The sequence below is a fragment of the Hemitrygon akajei genome, chromosome 6 (assembly GCF_048418815.1).
Source record: "Hemitrygon akajei chromosome 6, sHemAka1.3, whole genome shotgun sequence".
Lineage (NCBI taxonomy): Eukaryota > Metazoa > Chordata > Chondrichthyes > Myliobatiformes > Dasyatidae > Hemitrygon > Hemitrygon akajei.
In genome coordinates, this window is record NC_133129.1 from 10,357,989 (window position 1) to 10,378,857 (window position 20,869).

Genomic DNA, 20,869 nt, shown 5'->3' on the forward strand with positions numbered 1-20,869 from the left:
ACGGACCCCAGTACTGAACACTTAGACACCACATCTCCCAAACTGCATCTACCCCAGTACTGAACACTTAAACACCACATCTCCCAAACTGCACGGACCGCAGTACTGAACACTTAGACACCACATCTCCCAAACTGCACGGACCCCAGTACTGAACACTTAGACACCACATCTCCCAAACTGCACGGACCCCAGTACTGAACACTTAGACACCACATCTCCCAAACTGCACTGACCCCAGTACTGAACACTTAAACACCACATCTCCCAAACTGCACTGACCCCAGTACTGAACACTTAGACACCACATCTCCCAAACTGCATCTACCCCAGTACTGAACACTTAGACACCACATCTCCCAAACTGCATCTACCCCAGTACTGAACACTTAGACACCACATCTCCCAAACTGCATCTACCCCAGTACTGAACACTTAGACACCACATCTCCCAAACTGCACGGACCCCAGTACTGAACACTTAGACACCACATCTCCCAAACTGCACGGACCCCAGTACTGAACACTTAGACACCACATCTCCCAAACTGCATCTACCCCAGTACTGAACACTTAGACACCACATCTCCCAAACTGCACGGACCCCAGTACTGAACACTTAGACACCACATCTCCCAAACTGCACGGACCCCAGTACTGAACACTTAGACACCACATCTCCCAAACTGCACGGACCCCAGTACTGAACACTTAGACACCACATCTCCCAAACTGCACTGACCCCAGTACTGAACATTTAGACACCACATCTCCCAAACTGCACTGACCCCAGTACTCAACACTTAGACACCACATCTCCCAAACTGCACTGACCCCAGTACTGAACACTTAGACACCACATCTCCCAAACTGCACGGACCCCAGTACTGAACACTTAGACACCACATCTCCCAAACTGCACGGACCCCAGTACTGAACACTTAGACACCACATCTCCCAAACTGCACGGACCCCAGTACTGAACACTTAGACACCACATCTCCCAAACTGCACGGACCCCAGTACTGAACACTTAAACACCACATCTCCCAAACTGCATCTACCCCAGTACTGAACACTTAGACACCACGTCTCCCAAACTGCACTGACCCCAGTACTGGACACTTAGACACCACATCTCCCAAACTGCACTGACCCCAGTACTGAACACTTAAACACCACATCTCCCAAACTGCATCTACCCCAGTACTGAACACTTAGACACCACATCTCCCAAACTGCACTGACCCCAGTACTGAACACTTAGACACCACATCTCCCAAACTGCACGGACCCCAGTACTGAACACTTAGACACCACATCTCCCAAACTGCACGGACCCCAGTACTGAACACTTAGACACCACGTCTCCCAAACTGCACGGACCCCAGTACTGAACACTTAGACACCACATCTCCCAAACTGCACTGACCCCAGTACTGAACACTTAGACACCACATCTCCCAAACTGCATCTACCCCAGTACTGAACACTTAGACACCACATCTCCCAAACTGCATCTACCCCAGTACTGAACACTTAGACACCACATCTCCCAAACTGCACTGACCCCAGTACTGAACACTTAGACACCACATCTCCCAAACTGCATCTACCCCAGTACTGAACACTTAGACACCACATCTCCCAAACTGCACTGACCCCAGTACTGAACACTTAGACACCACATCTCCCAAACTGCATCTACCCCAGTACTGAACACTTAGACACCACATCTCCCAAACTGCATCTACCCCAGTACTGAACACTTAGACACCACATCTCCCAAACTGCACGGACCCCAGTACTGAACACTTAGACACCACATCTCCCAAACTGCACGGACCCCAGTACTGAACACTTAGACACCACATCTCCCAAACTGCACGGACCCCAGTACTGAACACTTAGACACCACGTCTCCCAAACTGCATCTACCCCAGTACTGAACACTTAGACACCACATCTCCCAAACTGCACGGACCCCAGTACTGAACACTTAGACACCACATCTCCCAAACTGCACGGACCCCAGTACTGAACACTTAGACACCACATCTCCCAAACTGCACGGACCCCAGTACTGAACACTTAAACACCACATCTCCCAAACTGCACCGACCCCAGTACTGAACACTTAGACACCACATCTCCCAAACTGCATCTACCCCAGTACTGAACACTTAGACACCACATCTCCCAAACTGCACGGACCCCAGTACTGAACACTTAGACACCACATCTCCCAAACTGCACGGACCCCAGTACTGAACACTTAAACACCACGTCTCCCAAACTGCACGGACCCCAGTACTGAACACTTAGACACCACATCTCCCAAACTGCATCTACCCCAGTACTGAACACTTAAACACCACATCTCCCAAACTGCACGGACCCCAGTACTGAACACTTAAACACCACATCTCCCAAACTGCACGGACCCCAGTACTGAACACTTAGACACCACGTCTCCCAAACTGCACGGACCCCAGTACTGAACACTTAAACACCACATCTCCCAAACTGCACTGACCCCAGTACTGAACACTTAGACACCACGTCTCCCAAACTGCACGGACCCCAGTACTGAACACTTAGACACCACATCTCCCAAACTGCATCTACCCCAGTACTGAACACTTAGACACCACGTCTCCCAAACTGCACGGACCCCAGTACTGAACACTTAGACACCACATCTCCCAAACTGCATCTACCCCAGTACTGAACACTTAGACACCACATCTCCCAAACTGCATCTACCCCAGTACTGAACACTTAGACACCACATCTCCCAAACTGCACGGACCCCAGTACTGAACACTTAGACACCACATCTCCCAAACTGCACGGACCCCAGTACTGAACACTTAGACACCACATCTCCCAAACTGCACGGACCCCAGTACTGAACACTTAGACACCACATCTCCCAAACTGCATCTACCCCAGTACTGAACACTTAGACACCACGTCTCCCAAACTGCACTGACCCCAGTACTGAACACTTAGACACCACATCTCCCAAACTGCATCTACCCCAGTACTGAACACTTAGACACCACGTCTCCCAAACTGCACGGACCCCAGTACTGAACACTTAGACACCACATCTCCCAAACTGCACTGACCCCAGTACTGAACACTTAAACACCACATCTCCCAAACTGCATCTACCCCAGTACTGAACACTTAGACACCACATCTCCCAAACTGCATCTACCCCAGTACTGAACACTTAGACACCACATCTCCCAAACTGCACTGACCCCAGTACTGAACACTTAGACACCACATCTCCCAAACTGCACTGACCCCAGTACTGAACACTTAGACATCACATCTCCCAAACTGCATCTACCCCAGTACTGAACACTTAGACACCACGTCTCCCAAACTGCACTGACCCCAGTACTGAACACTTAGACACCACATCTCCCAAACTGCACGGACCCCAGTACTGAACACTTAGACACCATGTCTCCCAAACTGCACGGACCCCAGTACTGAACACTTAGACACCACATCTCCCAAACTGCACGGACCCCAGTACTCAACACTTAGACACCACATCTCCCAAACTGCATCTACCCCAGTACTGAACACTTAGACACCACATCTCCCAAACTGCATCTACCCCAGTACTGAACACTTAGACACCATGTCTCCCAAACTGCATCTACCCCAGTACTGAACACTTAGACACCACATCTCCCAAACTGCATCTACCCCAGTACTGAACACTTAGACACCACGTCTCCCAAACTGCACGGACCCCAGTACTGAACACTTAGACACCACATCTCCCAAACTGCACGGACCCCAGTACTCAACACTTAGACACCACATCTCCCAAACTGCATCTACCCCAGTACTGAACACTTAGACACCACATCTCCCAAACTGCATCTACCCCAGTACTGAACACTTAGACACCATGTCTCCCAAACTGCATCTACCCCAGTACTGAACACTTAGACACCACATCTCCCAAACTGCATCTACCCCAGTACTGAACACTTAGACACCACATCTCCCAAACTGCACGGACCCCAGTACTGAACACTTAGACACCACATCTCCCAAACTGCATCTACCCCAGTACTGAACACTTAGACACCACATCTCCCAAACTGCACGGACCCCAGTACTGAACACTTAGACACCACATCTCCCAAACTGCACGGACCCCAGTACTGAACACTTAGACACCACATCTCCCAAACTGCACGGACCCCAGTACTGAACACTTAAACACCACATCTCCCAAACTGCACGGACCCCAGTACTGAACACTTAGACACCACATCTCCCAAACTGCACGGACCCCAGTACTGAACACTTAGACACCACATCTCCCAAACTGCACGGACCCCAGTACTGAACACTTAGACACCACATCTCCCAAACTGCACGGACCCCAGTACTGAACACTTAGACACCATGTCTCCCAAACTGCACGGACCCCAGTACTGAACACTTAGACACCACATCTCCCAAACTGCATCTACCCCAGTACTGAACACTTAGACACCACATCTCCCAAACTGCACGGACCCCAGTACTGAACACTTAGACACCACATCTCCCAAACTGCATCTACCCCAGTACTGAACACTTAGACACCACATCTCCCAAACTGCACGGACCCCAGTACTGAACACTTAGACACCACATCTCCCAAACTGCATCTACCCCAGTACTGAACACTTAGACACCACATCTCCCAAACTGCACGGACCCCAGTACTGAACACTTAGACACCACATCTCCCAAACTGCACGGACCCCAGTACTGAACACTTAGACACCACATCTCCCAAACTGCACGGACCCCAGTACTGAACACTTAGACACCACATCTCCCAAACTGCACGGACCCCAGTACTGAACACTTAGACACCATGTCTCCCAAACTGCACGGACCCCAGTACTGAACACTTAGACACCACATCTCCCAAACTGCATCTACCCCAGTACTGAACACTTAGACACCACATCTCCCAAACTGCATCTACCCCAGTACTGAACACTTAGACACCACATCTCCCAAACTGCACGGACCCCAGTACTGAACACTTAGACACCACATCTCCCAAACTGCACGGACCCCAGTACTGAACACTTAGACACCACATCTCCCAAACTGCATCTACCCCAGTACTGAACACTTAGACACCACATCTCCCAAACTGCACGGACCCCAGTACTGAACACTTAGACACCACATCTCCCAAACTGCACGGACCCCAGTACTGAACACTTAGACACCACATCTCCCAAACTGCATCTACCCCAGTACTGAACACTTAGACACCACATCTCCCAAACTGCATCTATCCCAGTACTGAACACTTAGACACCACATCTCCCAAACTGCACGGACCCCAGTACTGAACACTTAGACACCACATCTCCCAAACTGCACGGACCCCAGTACTGAACACTTAGACACCACATCTCCCAAACTGCATCTACCCCAGTACTGAACACTTAGACACCACATCTCCCAAACTGCATCTACCCCAGTACTGAACACTTAGACACCACATCTCCCAAACTGCACGGACCCCAGTACTGAACACTTAAACACCACATCTCCCAAACTGCACGGACCCCAGTACTGAACACCTAGACACCACATCTCCCAAACTGCACGGACCCCAGTACTGAACACTTAGACACCACATCTCCCAAACTGCATCTAGCCCAGTACTGAACATTTAGACACCACATCTCCCAAACTGCATCTACCCCAGTACTGAACACTTAGACACCACATCTCCCAAACTGCATCTAGCCCAGTACTGAACATTTAGACACCACATCTCCCAAACTGCATCTACCCCAGTACTGAACACCTAGACACCACATCTCCCAAACTGCATCTACCCCAGTACTGAACACTTAGACACCACATCTCCCAAACTGCATCTAGCCCAGTACTGAACATTTAGACACCACATCTCCCAAACTGCATCTACCCCAGTACTGAACACCTAGACACCACATCTCCCAAACTGCATCTACCCCAGTACTGAACACCTAGACACCACATCTCCCAAACTGCATCTACCCCAGTACTGAACATTTAGACACCACATCTCCCAAACTGCACGGACCCCAGTACTGAACACTTAGACACCACATCTCCCAAACTGCACGGACCCCAGTACTGAACACTTAGACACCACATCTCCCAAACTGCACGGACCCCAGTACTGAACACTTAGACACCACATCTCCCAAACTGCACGGACCCCAGTACTGAACACTTAGACACCACGTCTCCCAAACTGCACTGACCCCAGTACTGAACACTTAGACACCACATCTCCCAAACTGCACGGACCCCAGTACTGAACACTTAAACACCACATCTCCCAAACTGCACTGACCCCAGTACTGAACACTTAGACACCACATCTCCCAAACTGCATCTACCCCAGTACTGAACACTTAGACACCACATCTCCCAAACTGCACGGACCGCAGTACTGAACACTTAGACACCACATCTCCCAAACTGCACGGACCCCAGTACTGAACACTTAGACACCACATCTCCCAAACTGCATCTACCCCAGTACTGAACACTTAAACACCACATCTCCCAAACTGCACGGACCGCAGTACTGAACACTTAGACACCACATCTCCCAAACTGCACGGACCCCAGTACTGAACACTTAGACACCACATCTCCCAAACTGCACGGACCCCAGTACTGAACACTTAGACACCACATCTCCCAAACTGCACTGACCCCAGTACTGAACACTTAGACACCACATCTCCCAAACTGCACTGACCCCAGTACTGAACATTTAGACACCACATCTCCCAAACTGCACTGACCCCAGTACTCAACACTTAGACACCACATCTCCCAAACTGCACTGACCCCAGTACTGAACACTTAGACACCACATCTCCCAAACTGCACGGACCCCAGTACTGAACACTTAGACACCACATCTCCCAAACTGCACGGACCCCAGTACTGAACACTTAGACACCACATCTCCCAAACTGCACGGACCCCAGTACTGAACACTTAGACACCATGTCTCCCAAACTGCACGGACCCCAGTACTGAACACTTAGACACCACATCTCCCAAACTGCATCTACCCCAGTACTGAACACTTAGACACCACATCTCCCAAACTGCATCTACCCCAGTACTGAACACTTAGACACCACATCTCCCAAACTGCACGGACCCCAGTACTGAACACTTAGACACCACATCTCCCAAACTGCATCTACCCCAGTACTGAACACTTAGACACCACATCTCCCAAACTGCATCTACCCCAGTACTGAACACTTAGACACCACATCTCCCAAACTGCATCTACCCCAGTACTGAACACTTAGACACCACATCTCCCAAACTGCACGGACCCCAGTACTGAACACTTAGACACCACATCTCCCAAACTGCATCTACCCCAGTACTGAACACTTAGACACCACGTCTCCCAAACTGCACGGACCCCAGTACTGAACACTTAGACACCACATCTCCCAAACTGCACGGACCCCAGTACTCAACACTTAGACACCACATCTCCCAAACTGCATCTACCCCAGTACTGAACACTTAGACACCACATCTCCCAAACTGCATCTACCCCAGTACTGAACACTTAGACACCATGTCTCCCAAACTGCATCTACCCCAGTACTGAACACTTAGACACCACATCTCCCAAACTGCATCTACCCCAGTACTGAACACTTAGACACCACATCTCCCAAACTGCACGGACCCCAGTACTGAACACTTAGACACCACATCTCCCAAACTGCATCTACCCCAGTACTGAACACTTAGACACCACATCTCCCAAACTGCACGGACCCCAGTACTGAACACTTAGACACCACATCTCCCAAACTGCACGGACCCCAGTACTGAACACTTAGACACCACATCTCCCAAACTGCACGGACCCCAGTACTGAACACTTAAACACCACATCTCCCAAACTGCACGGACCCCAGTACTGAACACTTAGACACCACATCTCCCAAACTGCACGGACCCCAGTACTGAACACTTAGACACCACATCTCCCAAACTGCACGGACCCCAGTACTGAACACTTAGACACCACATCTCCCAAACTGCACGGACCCCAGTACTGAACACTTAGACACCATGTCTCCCAAACTGCACGGACCCCAGTACTGAACACTTAGACACCACATCTCCCAAACTGCATCTACCCCAGTACTGAACACTTAGACACCACATCTCCCAAACTGCACGGACCCCAGTACTGAACACTTAGACACCACATCTCCCAAACTGCATCTACCCCAGTACTGAACACTTAGACACCACATCTCCCAAACTGCACGGACCCCAGTACTGAACACTTAGACACCACATCTCCCAAACTGCATCTACCCCAGTACTGAACACTTAGACACCACATCTCCCAAACTGCACGGACCCCAGTACTGAACACTTAGACACCACATCTCCCAAACTGCACCGACCCCAGTACTGAACACTTAGACACCACATCTCCCAAACTGCACGGACCCCAGTACTGAACACTTAGACACCACATCTCCCAAACTGCACGGACCCCAGTACTGAACACTTAGACACCACATCTCCCAAACTGCACGGACCCCAGTACTGAACACTTAGACACCACATCTCCCAAACTGCATCTACCCCAGTACTGAACACTTAGACACCACATCTCCCAAACTGCACGGACCCCAGTACTGAACACTTAGACACCACATCTCCCAAACTGCACGGACCCCAGTACTGAACACTTAGACACCACATCTCCCAAACTGCATCTACCCCAGTACTGAACACTTAGACACCACATCTCCCAAACTGCATCTACCCCAGTACTGAACACTTAGACACCACATCTCCCAAACTGCACGGACCCCAGTACTGAACACTTAGACACCACATCTCCCAAACTGCACGGACCCCAGTACTGAACACTTAGACACCACATCTCCCAAACTGCATCTACCCCAGTACTGAACACTTAGACACCACATCTCCCAAACTGCATCTACCCCAGTACTGAACACTTAGACACCACATCTCCCAAACTGCACGGACCCCAGTACTGAACACTTAAACACCACATCTCCCAAACTGCACGGACCCCAGTACTGAACACCTAGACACCACATCTCCCAAACTGCACGGACCCCAGTACTGAACACTTAGACACCACATCTCCCAAACTGCATCTAGCCCAGTACTGAACATTTAGACACCACATCTCCCAAACTGCATCTACCCCAGTACTGAACACTTAGACACCACATCTCCCAAACTGCATCTAGCCCAGTACTGAACATTTAGACACCACATCTCCCAAACTGCATCTACCCCAGTACTGAACACCTAGACACCACATCTCCCAAACTGCATCTACCCCAGTACTGAACACTTAGACACCACATCTCCCAAACTGCATCTAGCCCAGTACTGAACATTTAGACACCACATCTCCCAAACTGCATCTACCCCAGTACTGAACACCTAGACACCACATCTCCCAAACTGCATCTACCCCAGTACTGAACACCTAGACACCACATCTCCCAAACTGCATCTACCCCAGTACTGAACATTTAGACACCACATCTCCCAAACTGCACGGACCCCAGTACTGAACACTTAGACACCACATCTCCCAAACTGCACGGACCCCAGTACTGAACACTTAGACACCACATCTCCCAAACTGCACGGACCCCAGTACTGAACACTTAGACACCACATCTCCCAAACTGCACGGACCCCAGTACTGAACACTTAGACACCACATCTCCCAAACTGCATCTACCCCAGTACTGAACACTTAGACACCACATCTCCCAAACTGCATCTACCCCAGTACTGAACACTTAGACACCACATCTCCCAAACTGCATCTACCCCAGTACTGAACACTTAGACACCACGTCTCCCAAACTGCATCTACCCCAGTACTGAACACTTAGACACCACATCTCCCAAACTGCACTGACCCCAGTACTGAACACTTAGACACCACATCTCCCAAACTGCACGGACCCCAGTACTGAACACTTAGACACCACGTCTCCCAAACTGCACTGACCCCAGTACTGAACACTTAGACACCACATCTCCCAAACTGCACGGACCCCAGTACTGAACACTTAAACACCACATCTCCCAAACTGCACTGACCCCAGTACTGAACACTTAGACACCACATCTCCCAAACTGCATCTACCCCAGTACTGAACACTTAGACACCACATCTCCCAAACTGCACGGACCGCAGTACTGAACACTTAGACACCACATCTCCCAAACTGCACGGACCCCAGTACTGAACACTTAGACACCACATCTCCCAAACTGCACCGACCCCAGTACTGAACACTTAGACACCACATCTCCCAAACTGCACGGACCCCAGTACTGAACACTTAGACACCACATCTCCCAAACTGCACGGACCCCAGTACTGAACACTTAGACACCACATCTCCCAAACTGCACGGACCCCAGTACTGAACACTTAGACACCACATCTCCCAAACTGCATCTACCCCAGTACTGAACACTTAAACACCACATCTCCCAAACTGCACGGACCGCAGTACTGAACACTTAGACACCACATCTCCCAAACTGCACGGACCCCAGTACTGAACACTTAGACACCACATCTCCCAAACTGCACGGACCCCAGTACTGAACACTTAGACACCACATCTCCCAAACTGCATCTACCCCAGTACTGAACACTTAGACACCACATCTCCCAAACTGCACTGACCCCAGTACTGAACATTTAGACACCACATCTCCCAAACTGCACTGACCCCAGTACTGAACACTTAGACACCACATCTCCCAAACTGCACGGACCCCAGTACTGAACACTTAAACACCACATCTCCCAAACTGCACGGACCCCAGTACTGAACACTTAGACACCACATCTCCCAAACTGCACGGACCCCAGTACTGAACACTTAGACACCACATCTCCCAAACTGCACGGACCCCAGTACTCAACACTTAGACACCACATCTCCCAAACTGCACGGACCCCAGTACTGAACATTTAGACACCACGTCTCCCAAACTGCATCTACCCCAGTACTGAACACTTAGACACCACATCTCCCAAACTGCATCTACCCCAGTACTGAACACTTAGACACCACATCTCCCAAACAGCATCTACCCCAGTACTGAACACTTAGACACCACATCTCCCAAACTGCATCTACCCCAGTACTGAACACTTAGACACCACATCTCCCAAACTGCACTGACCCCAGTACTGAACATTTAGACACCACATCTCCCAAACTGCACTGACCCCAGTACTCAACACTTAGACACCACATCTCCCAAACTGCACTGACCCCAGTACTGAACACTTAGACACCACATCTCCCAAACTGCACGGACCCCAGTACTGAACACTTAGACACCACATCTCCCAAACTGCACGGACCCCAGTACTGAACACTTAGACACCACATCTCCCAAACTGCACGGACCCCAGTACTGAACACTTAGACACCACATCTCCCAAACTGCACGGACCCCAGTACTGAACACTTAAACACCACATCTCCCAAACTGCATCTACCCCAGTACTGAACACTTAGACACCACATCTCCCAAACTGCACTGACCCCAGTACTGAACACTTAGACACCATGTCTCCCAAACTGCACGGACCCCAGTACTGAACACTTAGACACCACATCTCCCAAACTGCATCTACCCCAGTACTGAACACTTAGACACCACATCTCCCAAACTGCATCTACCCCAGTACTGAACACTTAGACACCACATCTCCCAAACTGCATCTACCCCAGTACTGAACACTTAGACACCACATCTCCCAAACTGCACGGACCCCAGTACTGAACACTTAGACACCACATCTCCCAAACTGCATCTACCCCAGTACTGAACACTTAGACACCACATCTCCCAAACTGCACGGACCCCAGTACTGAACACTTAGACACCACATCTCCCAAACTGCATCTACCCCAGTACTGAACACTTAGACACCACATCTCCCAAACTGCACGGACCCCAGTACTGAACACTTAGACACCACATCTCCCAAACTGCACTGACCCCAGTACTGAACACTTAGACACCACATCTCCCAAACTGCATCTACCCCAGTACTGAACACTTAGACACCACATCTCCCAAACTGCACGGACCCCAGTACTGAACACTTAGACACCACATCTCCCAAACTGCACGGACCCCAGTACTGAACACTTAGACACCACATCTCCCAAACTGCACGGACCCCAGTACTGAACACTTAAACACCACATCTCCCAAAGTGCACGGACCCCAGTACTGAACACTTAGACACCACATCTCCCAAACTGCATCTACCCCAGTACTGAACACTTAGACACCACATCTCCCAAACTGCATCTACCCCAGTACTGAACACTTAAACACCACATCTCCCAAACTGCACGGACCCCAGTACTGAACACTTAGACACCACATCTCCCAAACTGCACGGACCCCAGTACTGAACACTTAGACACCACATCTCCCAAACTGCACGGACCCCAGTACTGAACACTTAGACACCATGTCTCCCAAACTGCACGGACCCCAGTACTGAACACTTAGACACCACATCTCCCAAACTGCATCTACCCCAGTACTGAACACTTAGACACCACATCTCCCAAACTGCATCTACCCCAGTACTGAACACTTAGACACCACATCTCCCAAACTGCACGGACCCCAGTACTGAACACTTAGACACCACATCTCCCAAACTGCACGGACCCCAGTACTGAACACTTAGACACCACATCTCCCAAACTGCATCTACCCCAGTACTGAACACTTAGACACCACATCTCCCAAACTGCACGGACCCCAGTACTGAACACTTAGACACCACATCTCCCAAACTGCACGGACCCCAGTACTGAACACTTAGACACCACATCTCCCAAACTGCATCTACCCCAGTACTGAACACTTAGACACCACATCTCCCAAACTGCATCTACCCCAGTACTGAACACTTAGACACCACATCTCCCAAACTGCACTGACCCCAGTACTGAACACTTAAACACCACATCTCCCAAACTGCATCTACCCCAGTACTGAACACTTAGACACCACATCTCCCAAACTGCACTGACCCCAGTACTGAACACTTAGACACCACATCTCCCAAACTGCACGGACCCCAGTACTGAACACTTAAACACCACATCTCCCAAACTGCACTGACCCCAGTACTGAACACTTAGACACCACATCTCCCAAACTGCACCGACCCCAGTACTGAACACTTAGACACCACATCTCCCAAACTGCACGGACCCCAGTACTGAACACTTAGACACCACGTCTCCCAAACTGCACGGACCCCAGTACTGAACACTTAGACACCACATCTCCCAAACTGCACTGACCCCAGTACTGAACACTTAGACACCACATCTCCCAAACTGCATCTACCCCAGTACTGAACACTTAGACACCACATCTCCCAAACTGCACGGACCCCAGTACTGAACACTTAGACACCACATCTCCCAAACTGCACGGACCCCAGTACTGAACACTTAGACACCACATCTCCCAAACTGCACGGACCCCAGTACTGAACACTTAGACACCACATCTCCCAAACTGCACTGACCCCAGTACTGAACACTTAGACACCACATCTCCCAAACTGCACGGACCCCAGTACTCAACACTTAGACACCACATCTCCCAAACTGCACGGACCCCAGTACTCAACACTTAGACACCACATCTCCCAAACTGCACTGACCCCAGTACTGAACACCTAGACACCACATCTCCCAAACTGCACGGACCCCAGTACTGAACACTTAAACACCACATCTCCCAAACTGCACGGACCCCAGTACTGAACACTTAGACACCACATCTCCCAAACTGCACTGACCCCAGTACTGAACACTTAGACACCACATCTCCCAAACTGCATCTACCCCAGTACTGGACACTTAGACACCACATCTCCCAAAATGCACGGACCCCAGTACTGAACACTTAGACACCACGTCTCCCAAACTGCACTGACCCCAGTACTGAACACTTAGACACCACATCTCCCAAACTGCATCTACCCCAGTACTGAACACTTAGACACCACATCTCCCAAACTGCACGGACCCCAGTACTGAACACTTAGACACCACATCTCCCAAACTGCACGGACCCCAGTACTGAACACTTAGACACCACATCTCCCAAACTGCACGGACCCCAGTACTGAACACTTAGACACCACATCTCCCAAACTGCACGGACCCCAGTACTGAACACTTAGACACCACATCTCCCAAACTGCACGGACCCCAGTACTGAACACTTAGACACCACATCTCCCAAACTGCACTGACCCCAGTACTGAACACTTAGACACCACATCTCCCAAACTGCATCTACCCCAGTACTGAACACTTAGACACCACATCTCCCAAACTGCATCTACCCCAGTACTGAACACTTAGACACCACATCTCCCAAACTGCATCTAGCCCAGTACTGAACATTTAGACACCACATCTCCCAAACTGCATCTACCCCAGTACTGAACACCTAGACACCACATCTCCCAAACTGCATCTACCCCAGTACTGAACACTTAGACACCACATCTCCCAAACTGCATCTTGCCCAGTACTGAACATTTAGACACCACATCTCCCAAACTGCATCTACCCCAGTACTGAACACCTAGACACCACATCTCCCAAACTGCATCTACCCCAGTACTGAACACCTAGACACCACATCTCCCAAACTGCATCTACCCCAGTACTGAACATTTAGACACCACATCTCCCAAACTGCACGGACCCCAGTACTGAACACTTAGACACCACATCTCCCAAACTGCACTGACCCCAGTACTGAACACTTAGACACCACATCTCCCAAACTGCACTGACCCCAGTACTGAACACTTAAACACCACATCTCCCAAACTGCATCTACCCCAGTACTGAACACTTAGACACCACATCTCCCAAACTGCACTGACCCCAGTACTGAACACTTAAACACCACATCTCCCAAACTGCATCTACCCCAGTACTGAACACTTAGACACCACGTCTCCCAAACTGCACTGACCCCAGTACTGAACACTTAGACACCACATCTCCCAAACTGCACGGACCCCAGTACTGAACACTTAAACACCACATCTCCCAAACTGCACTGACCCCAGTACTGAACACTTAGACACCACATCTCCCAAACTGCATCTACCCCAGTACTGAACACTTAAACACCACATCTCCCAAACTGCATCTACCCCAGTACTGAACACTTAGACACCACATCTCCCAAACTGCACTGACCCCAGTACTGAACACTTAAACACCACATCTCCCAAACTGCATCTACCCCAGTACTGAACACTTAGACACCACGTCTCCCAAACTGCACTGACCCCAGTACTGAACACTTAGACACCACATCTCCCAAACTGCACGGACCCCAGTACTGAACACTTAAACACCACATCTCCCAAACTGCACTGACCCCAGTACTGAACACTTAGACACCACATCTCCCAAACTGCATCTACCCCAGTACTGAACACTTAGACACCACATCTCCCAAACTGCACGGACCGCAGTACTGAACACTTAGACACCACATCTCCCAAACTGCACGGACCCCAGTACTGAACACTTAGACACCACATCTCCCAAACTGCATCTACCCCAGTACTGAACACTTAAACACCACATCTCCCAAACTGCACGGACCGCAGTACTGAACACTTAGACACCACATCTCCCAAACTGCACTGACCCCAGTACTGAACACTTAGACACCACGTCTCCCAAACTGCACTGACCCCAGTACTGAACACTTAGACACCACATCTCCCAAACTGCACTGACCCCAGTACTGAACATTTAGACACCACATCTCCCAAACTGCACTGACCCCAGTACTCAACACTTAGACACCACATCTCCCAAACTGCACTGACCCCAGTACTGAACACTTAGACACCACATCTCCCAAACTGCACGGACCCCAGTACTGAACACTTAGACACCACATCTCCCAAACTGCACGGACCCCAGTACTGAACACTTAGACACCACATCTCCCAAACTGCACGGACCCCAGTACTGAACACTTAAACACCACATCTCCCAAACTGCATCTACCCCAGTACTGAACACTTAGACACCACATCTCCCAAACTGCACTGACCCCAGTACTGAACACTTAAACACCACATCTCCCAAACTGCATCTACCCCAGTACTGAACACTTAGACACCACATCTCCCAAACTGCACTGACCCCAGTACTGAACACTTAGACACCACATCTCCCAAACTGCACGGACCCCAGTACTGAACACTTAAACACCACATCTCCCAAACTGCACTGACCCCAGTACTGAACACTTAGACACCACATCTCCCAAACTGCACCGACCCCAGTACTGAACACTTAGACACCACGTCTCCCAAACTGCACTGACCCCAGTACTGAACACTTAGACACCACATCTCCCAAACTGCACGGACCCCAGTACTGAACACTTAAACACCACATCTCCCAAACTGCACTGACCCCAGTACTGAACACTTAGACACCACATCTCCCAAACTGCACGGACCCCAGTACTGAACACTTAGACACCACATCTCCCAAACTGCATCTACCCCAGTACTGAACATTTAGACACCACATCTCCCAAACTGCACTGACCCCAGTACTGAACACTTAGACACCACATCTCCCAAACTGCATCTACCCCAGTACTGAACACTTAGACACCACATCTCCCAAACTGCACGGACCCCAGTACTGAACACTTAGACACCACATCTCCCAAACTGCACGGACCCCAGTACTGAACACTTAGACACCACATCTCCCAAACTGCATCTACCCCAGTACTGAACATTTAGACACCACATCTCCCAAACTGCACTGACCCCAGTACTGAACACTTAGACACCACATCTCCCAAACTGCACGGACCCCAGTACTGAACACTTAAACACCACATCTCCCAAACTGCATCTACCCCAGTACTGAACACTTAGACACCACGTCTCCCAAACTGCACTGACCCCAGTACTGAACACTTAGACACCACATCTCCCAAACTGCACGGACCCCAGTACTGAACACTTAGACACCACATCTCCCAAACTGCATCTACCCCAGTACTGAACATTTAGACACCACATCTCCCAAACTGCACTGACCCCAGTACTGAACACTTAGACACCACATCTCCCAAACTGCACGGACCCCAGTACTGAACACTTAGACACCACATCTCCCAAACTGCATCTACCCCAGTACTGAACACTTAGACACCACATCTCCCAAACTGCACGGACCCCAGTATGAACACTTAGACACCACATCTCCCAAACTGCACTGACCCCAGTACTGAACACTTAGACACCACATCTCCCAAACTGCACGGACCCCAGTACTCAACACTTAGACACCACATCTCCCAAACTGCACGGACCCCAGTACTCAACACTTAGACACCACATCTCCCAAACTGCACTGACCCCAGTACTGAACACCTAGACACCACATCTCCCAAACTGCACGGACCCCAGTACTGAACACTTAAACACCACATCTCCCAAACTGCACGGACCCCAGTACTGAACACTTAGACACCACATCTCCCAAACTGCACTGACCCCAGTACTGAACACTTAGACACCACATCTCCCAAACTGCATCTACCCCAGTACTGGACACTTAGACACCACATCTCCCAAACTGCACGGACCCCAGTACTGAACACTTAGACACCACGTCTCCCAAACTGCACTGACCCCAGTACTGAACACTTAGACACCACATCTCCCAAACTGCATCTACCCCAGTACTGAACACTTAGACACCACATCTCCCAAACTGCACGGACCCCAGTACTGAACACTTAGACACCACATCTCCCAAACTGCACGGACCCCAGTACTGAACACTTAGACACCACATCTCCCAAACTGCACGGACCCCAGTACTGAACACTTAGACACCACATCTCCCAAACTGCACGGACCCCAGTACTGAACACTTAGACACCACATCTCCCAAACTGCACTGACCCCAGTACTGAACACTTAGACACCACATCTCCCAAACTGCATCTACCCCAGTACTGAACACTTAGACACCACATCTCCCAAACTGCATCTACCCCAGTACTGAACACTTAGACACCACATCTCCCAAACTGCACGGACCCCAGTACTGAACACTTAAACACCACATCTCCCAAACTGCACGGACCGCAGTACTGAACACTTAGACACCACATCTCCCAAACTGCACGGACCCCAGTACTGAACACTTAGACACCACATCTCCCAAACTGCACTGACCCCAGTACTGAACACTTAAACACCACATCTCCCAAACTGCACGGACCCCAATACTCAACACTTAGACACCACATCTCCCAAACTGCACTGACCCCAGTACTGAACACTTAGACACCACATCTCCCAAACTGCACGGACCCCAGTACTGAACACTTAGACACCACATCTCCCAAACTGCATCTACCCCAGTACTGAACACTTAGACACCACATCTCCCAAACTGCACTGACCCCAGTACTGAACACTTAGACACCACATCTCCCAAACTGCACGGACCCCAATACTCAACACTTAGACACCACATCTCCCAAACTGCACGGACCCCAGTACTGAACACTTAAACACCACATCTCCCAAACTGCACGGACCGCAGTACTGAACACTTAGACACCACATCTCCCAAACTGCACGGACCCCAGTACTGAACACTTAGACACCACGTCTCCCAAACTGCATCTACCCCAGTACTGAACACTTAGACACCACATCTCCCAAACTGCACGGACCCCAGTACTGAACACTTAGACACCACGTCTCCCAAACTGCAGGGACCCCAGTACTGAACACTTAGACACCACGTCTCCCAAACTGCACTGACCCCAGTACTGAACACTTAGACACCACATCTCCCAAACTGCACTGACCCCAGTACTGAACACTTAGACACCACATCTCCCAAACTGCATGGACCCCAGTACTGAACATTTAGACACCACATCTCCCAAACTGCACTGACCCCAGTACTGGACACTTAGACACCACATCTCCCAAACTGCACTGACCCCAGTACTGAACACTTAGACACCACATCTCCCAAACTGCACGGACCCCAGTACTCAACACTTAGACACCACATCTCCCAAACTGCACGGACCCCAGTACTGAACACTTAGACACCACGTCTCCCAAACTGCACGGACCCCAGTACTGAACACTTAGACACCACATCTCCCAAACTGCATCTACCCCAGTACTGAACACTTAGACACCACATCTCCCAAACTGCACTGACCCCAGTACTGAACACTTAGACACCACATCTCCCAAACTGCACTGACCCCAGTACTGAACACTTAGACACCACATCTCCCAAACTGCTGGAATCACCACCCCCCGACACAATATTCTCCTGCACCATGGCTTCTACTCTGAACTTTAACTCAGACCATATCCTCCTCACCCTGGTATTTCCCCATCTTCCTCTCATTAAATCATTTTACAACTGTGGTTACAACACTGGTGCCAGGGCTAGAAGTTTGCTATCTATCAGCAGTACGTTTTGTCCTATAACCTGAAGGCAGATCCATACCTTGATCAAGATGATTTCAGAAGAATTTGGCGAGATGTAAGCGCAGTTTACTTGAACACACTCTGGACAGCATACATTCTTGTCCTGTGACTTCCTTAGCTCAAAACCCTGGGGGATTAAAAAAAGACAAACCTTGAGAAATGATTTGAATTCAGATTTAATTTGCTTTTCAACAATGTACTGCTCAGTTTTTTGGCTGAGTTTTCTCTTCATCAAGTATTTTCTAACCTCACACAGAAGATTGTTTTGGATGGGTATACTGTGCACATATTTACAAAGTGGGCATAACATCCAAGAATTATACAAAGGATTAAATGGAACAGGAACAAGAATAAGAGAGACCAAGTGTTGAAACAACATTAGAAGAATTATAGTTGTATTTTCTCTGTGAGGATGGTTGTGGCAGGAATATGACAGCAGGTTCGGTGGGGGGATTGGAGTGTTTGGGAAGTGAAGGCAGAAATATTAAAGAGAAGAAGAAAATAATGACAAGGGAAGCAGGACGGAAGTGAAAGAATACTGCATGATGTTCCTGTACTCTGCACCGTTAGTTTGTACAAATGAAGAGTACTGGCTGCTTTAACTATTTAGCACTGCATGGGTCCAGCCGAACTGACGATGCCACAGCTATCCCAAACAGCAGAGTAACAGCTTGGCACCACCCCCAGACCGTTACCGTTGTCAGGCAGTCATAGACTCAGACAGCACAGAAACAAAGTCTTCAGACTAACTGGTCCATGAAGACCAAATTTCCCCATTCATGCTGGTCTCACATGTCAATGATCGGCCCAAATCCCTCTAAACCAGAGATTTCCAACCTGGTGTCCACTCACCCCTCCGTTAATGGTAGGGTCCACAGCATACAAGGGTCAGGGACCCCTGCTCTAAACCCTTCTAATCCATGTACCTGGCCCAACGTTATTGTATCTGCCTCAACCACCTCCTTTGACAGCGTACGTACATAATAACTGAGGCCGGGATTGACCACAGACGTGGCGTCCTAGCTGTCTACGTGACACGCAAGCCAGGGCAGTACGATATGGAGAGTGAGCTGTTGCCCACATAACTGGTTGCCCCTCTCCATGCAGCTGATGAATCCAATGGAACAG

The 20,869-nt window shown here is 49.9% G+C and overlaps 1 protein-coding gene across 1 annotated transcript in view; it reads right to left on the minus strand.

The window, feature by feature from the left end:
* Positions 1 to 20,869, minus strand: part of LOC140728850 (uncharacterized) — a 235,780-nt gene that overhangs the window by 106,906 nt on the left and 108,005 nt on the right. Inside the window, exon 24 of the mRNA XM_073047854.1 lies at positions 19,761 to 19,868. Coding sequence (XP_072903955.1) covers positions 19,761 to 19,868 — 108 coding nt within the window. The remainder of the gene's footprint in view (positions 1 to 19,760; positions 19,869 to 20,869) is intronic.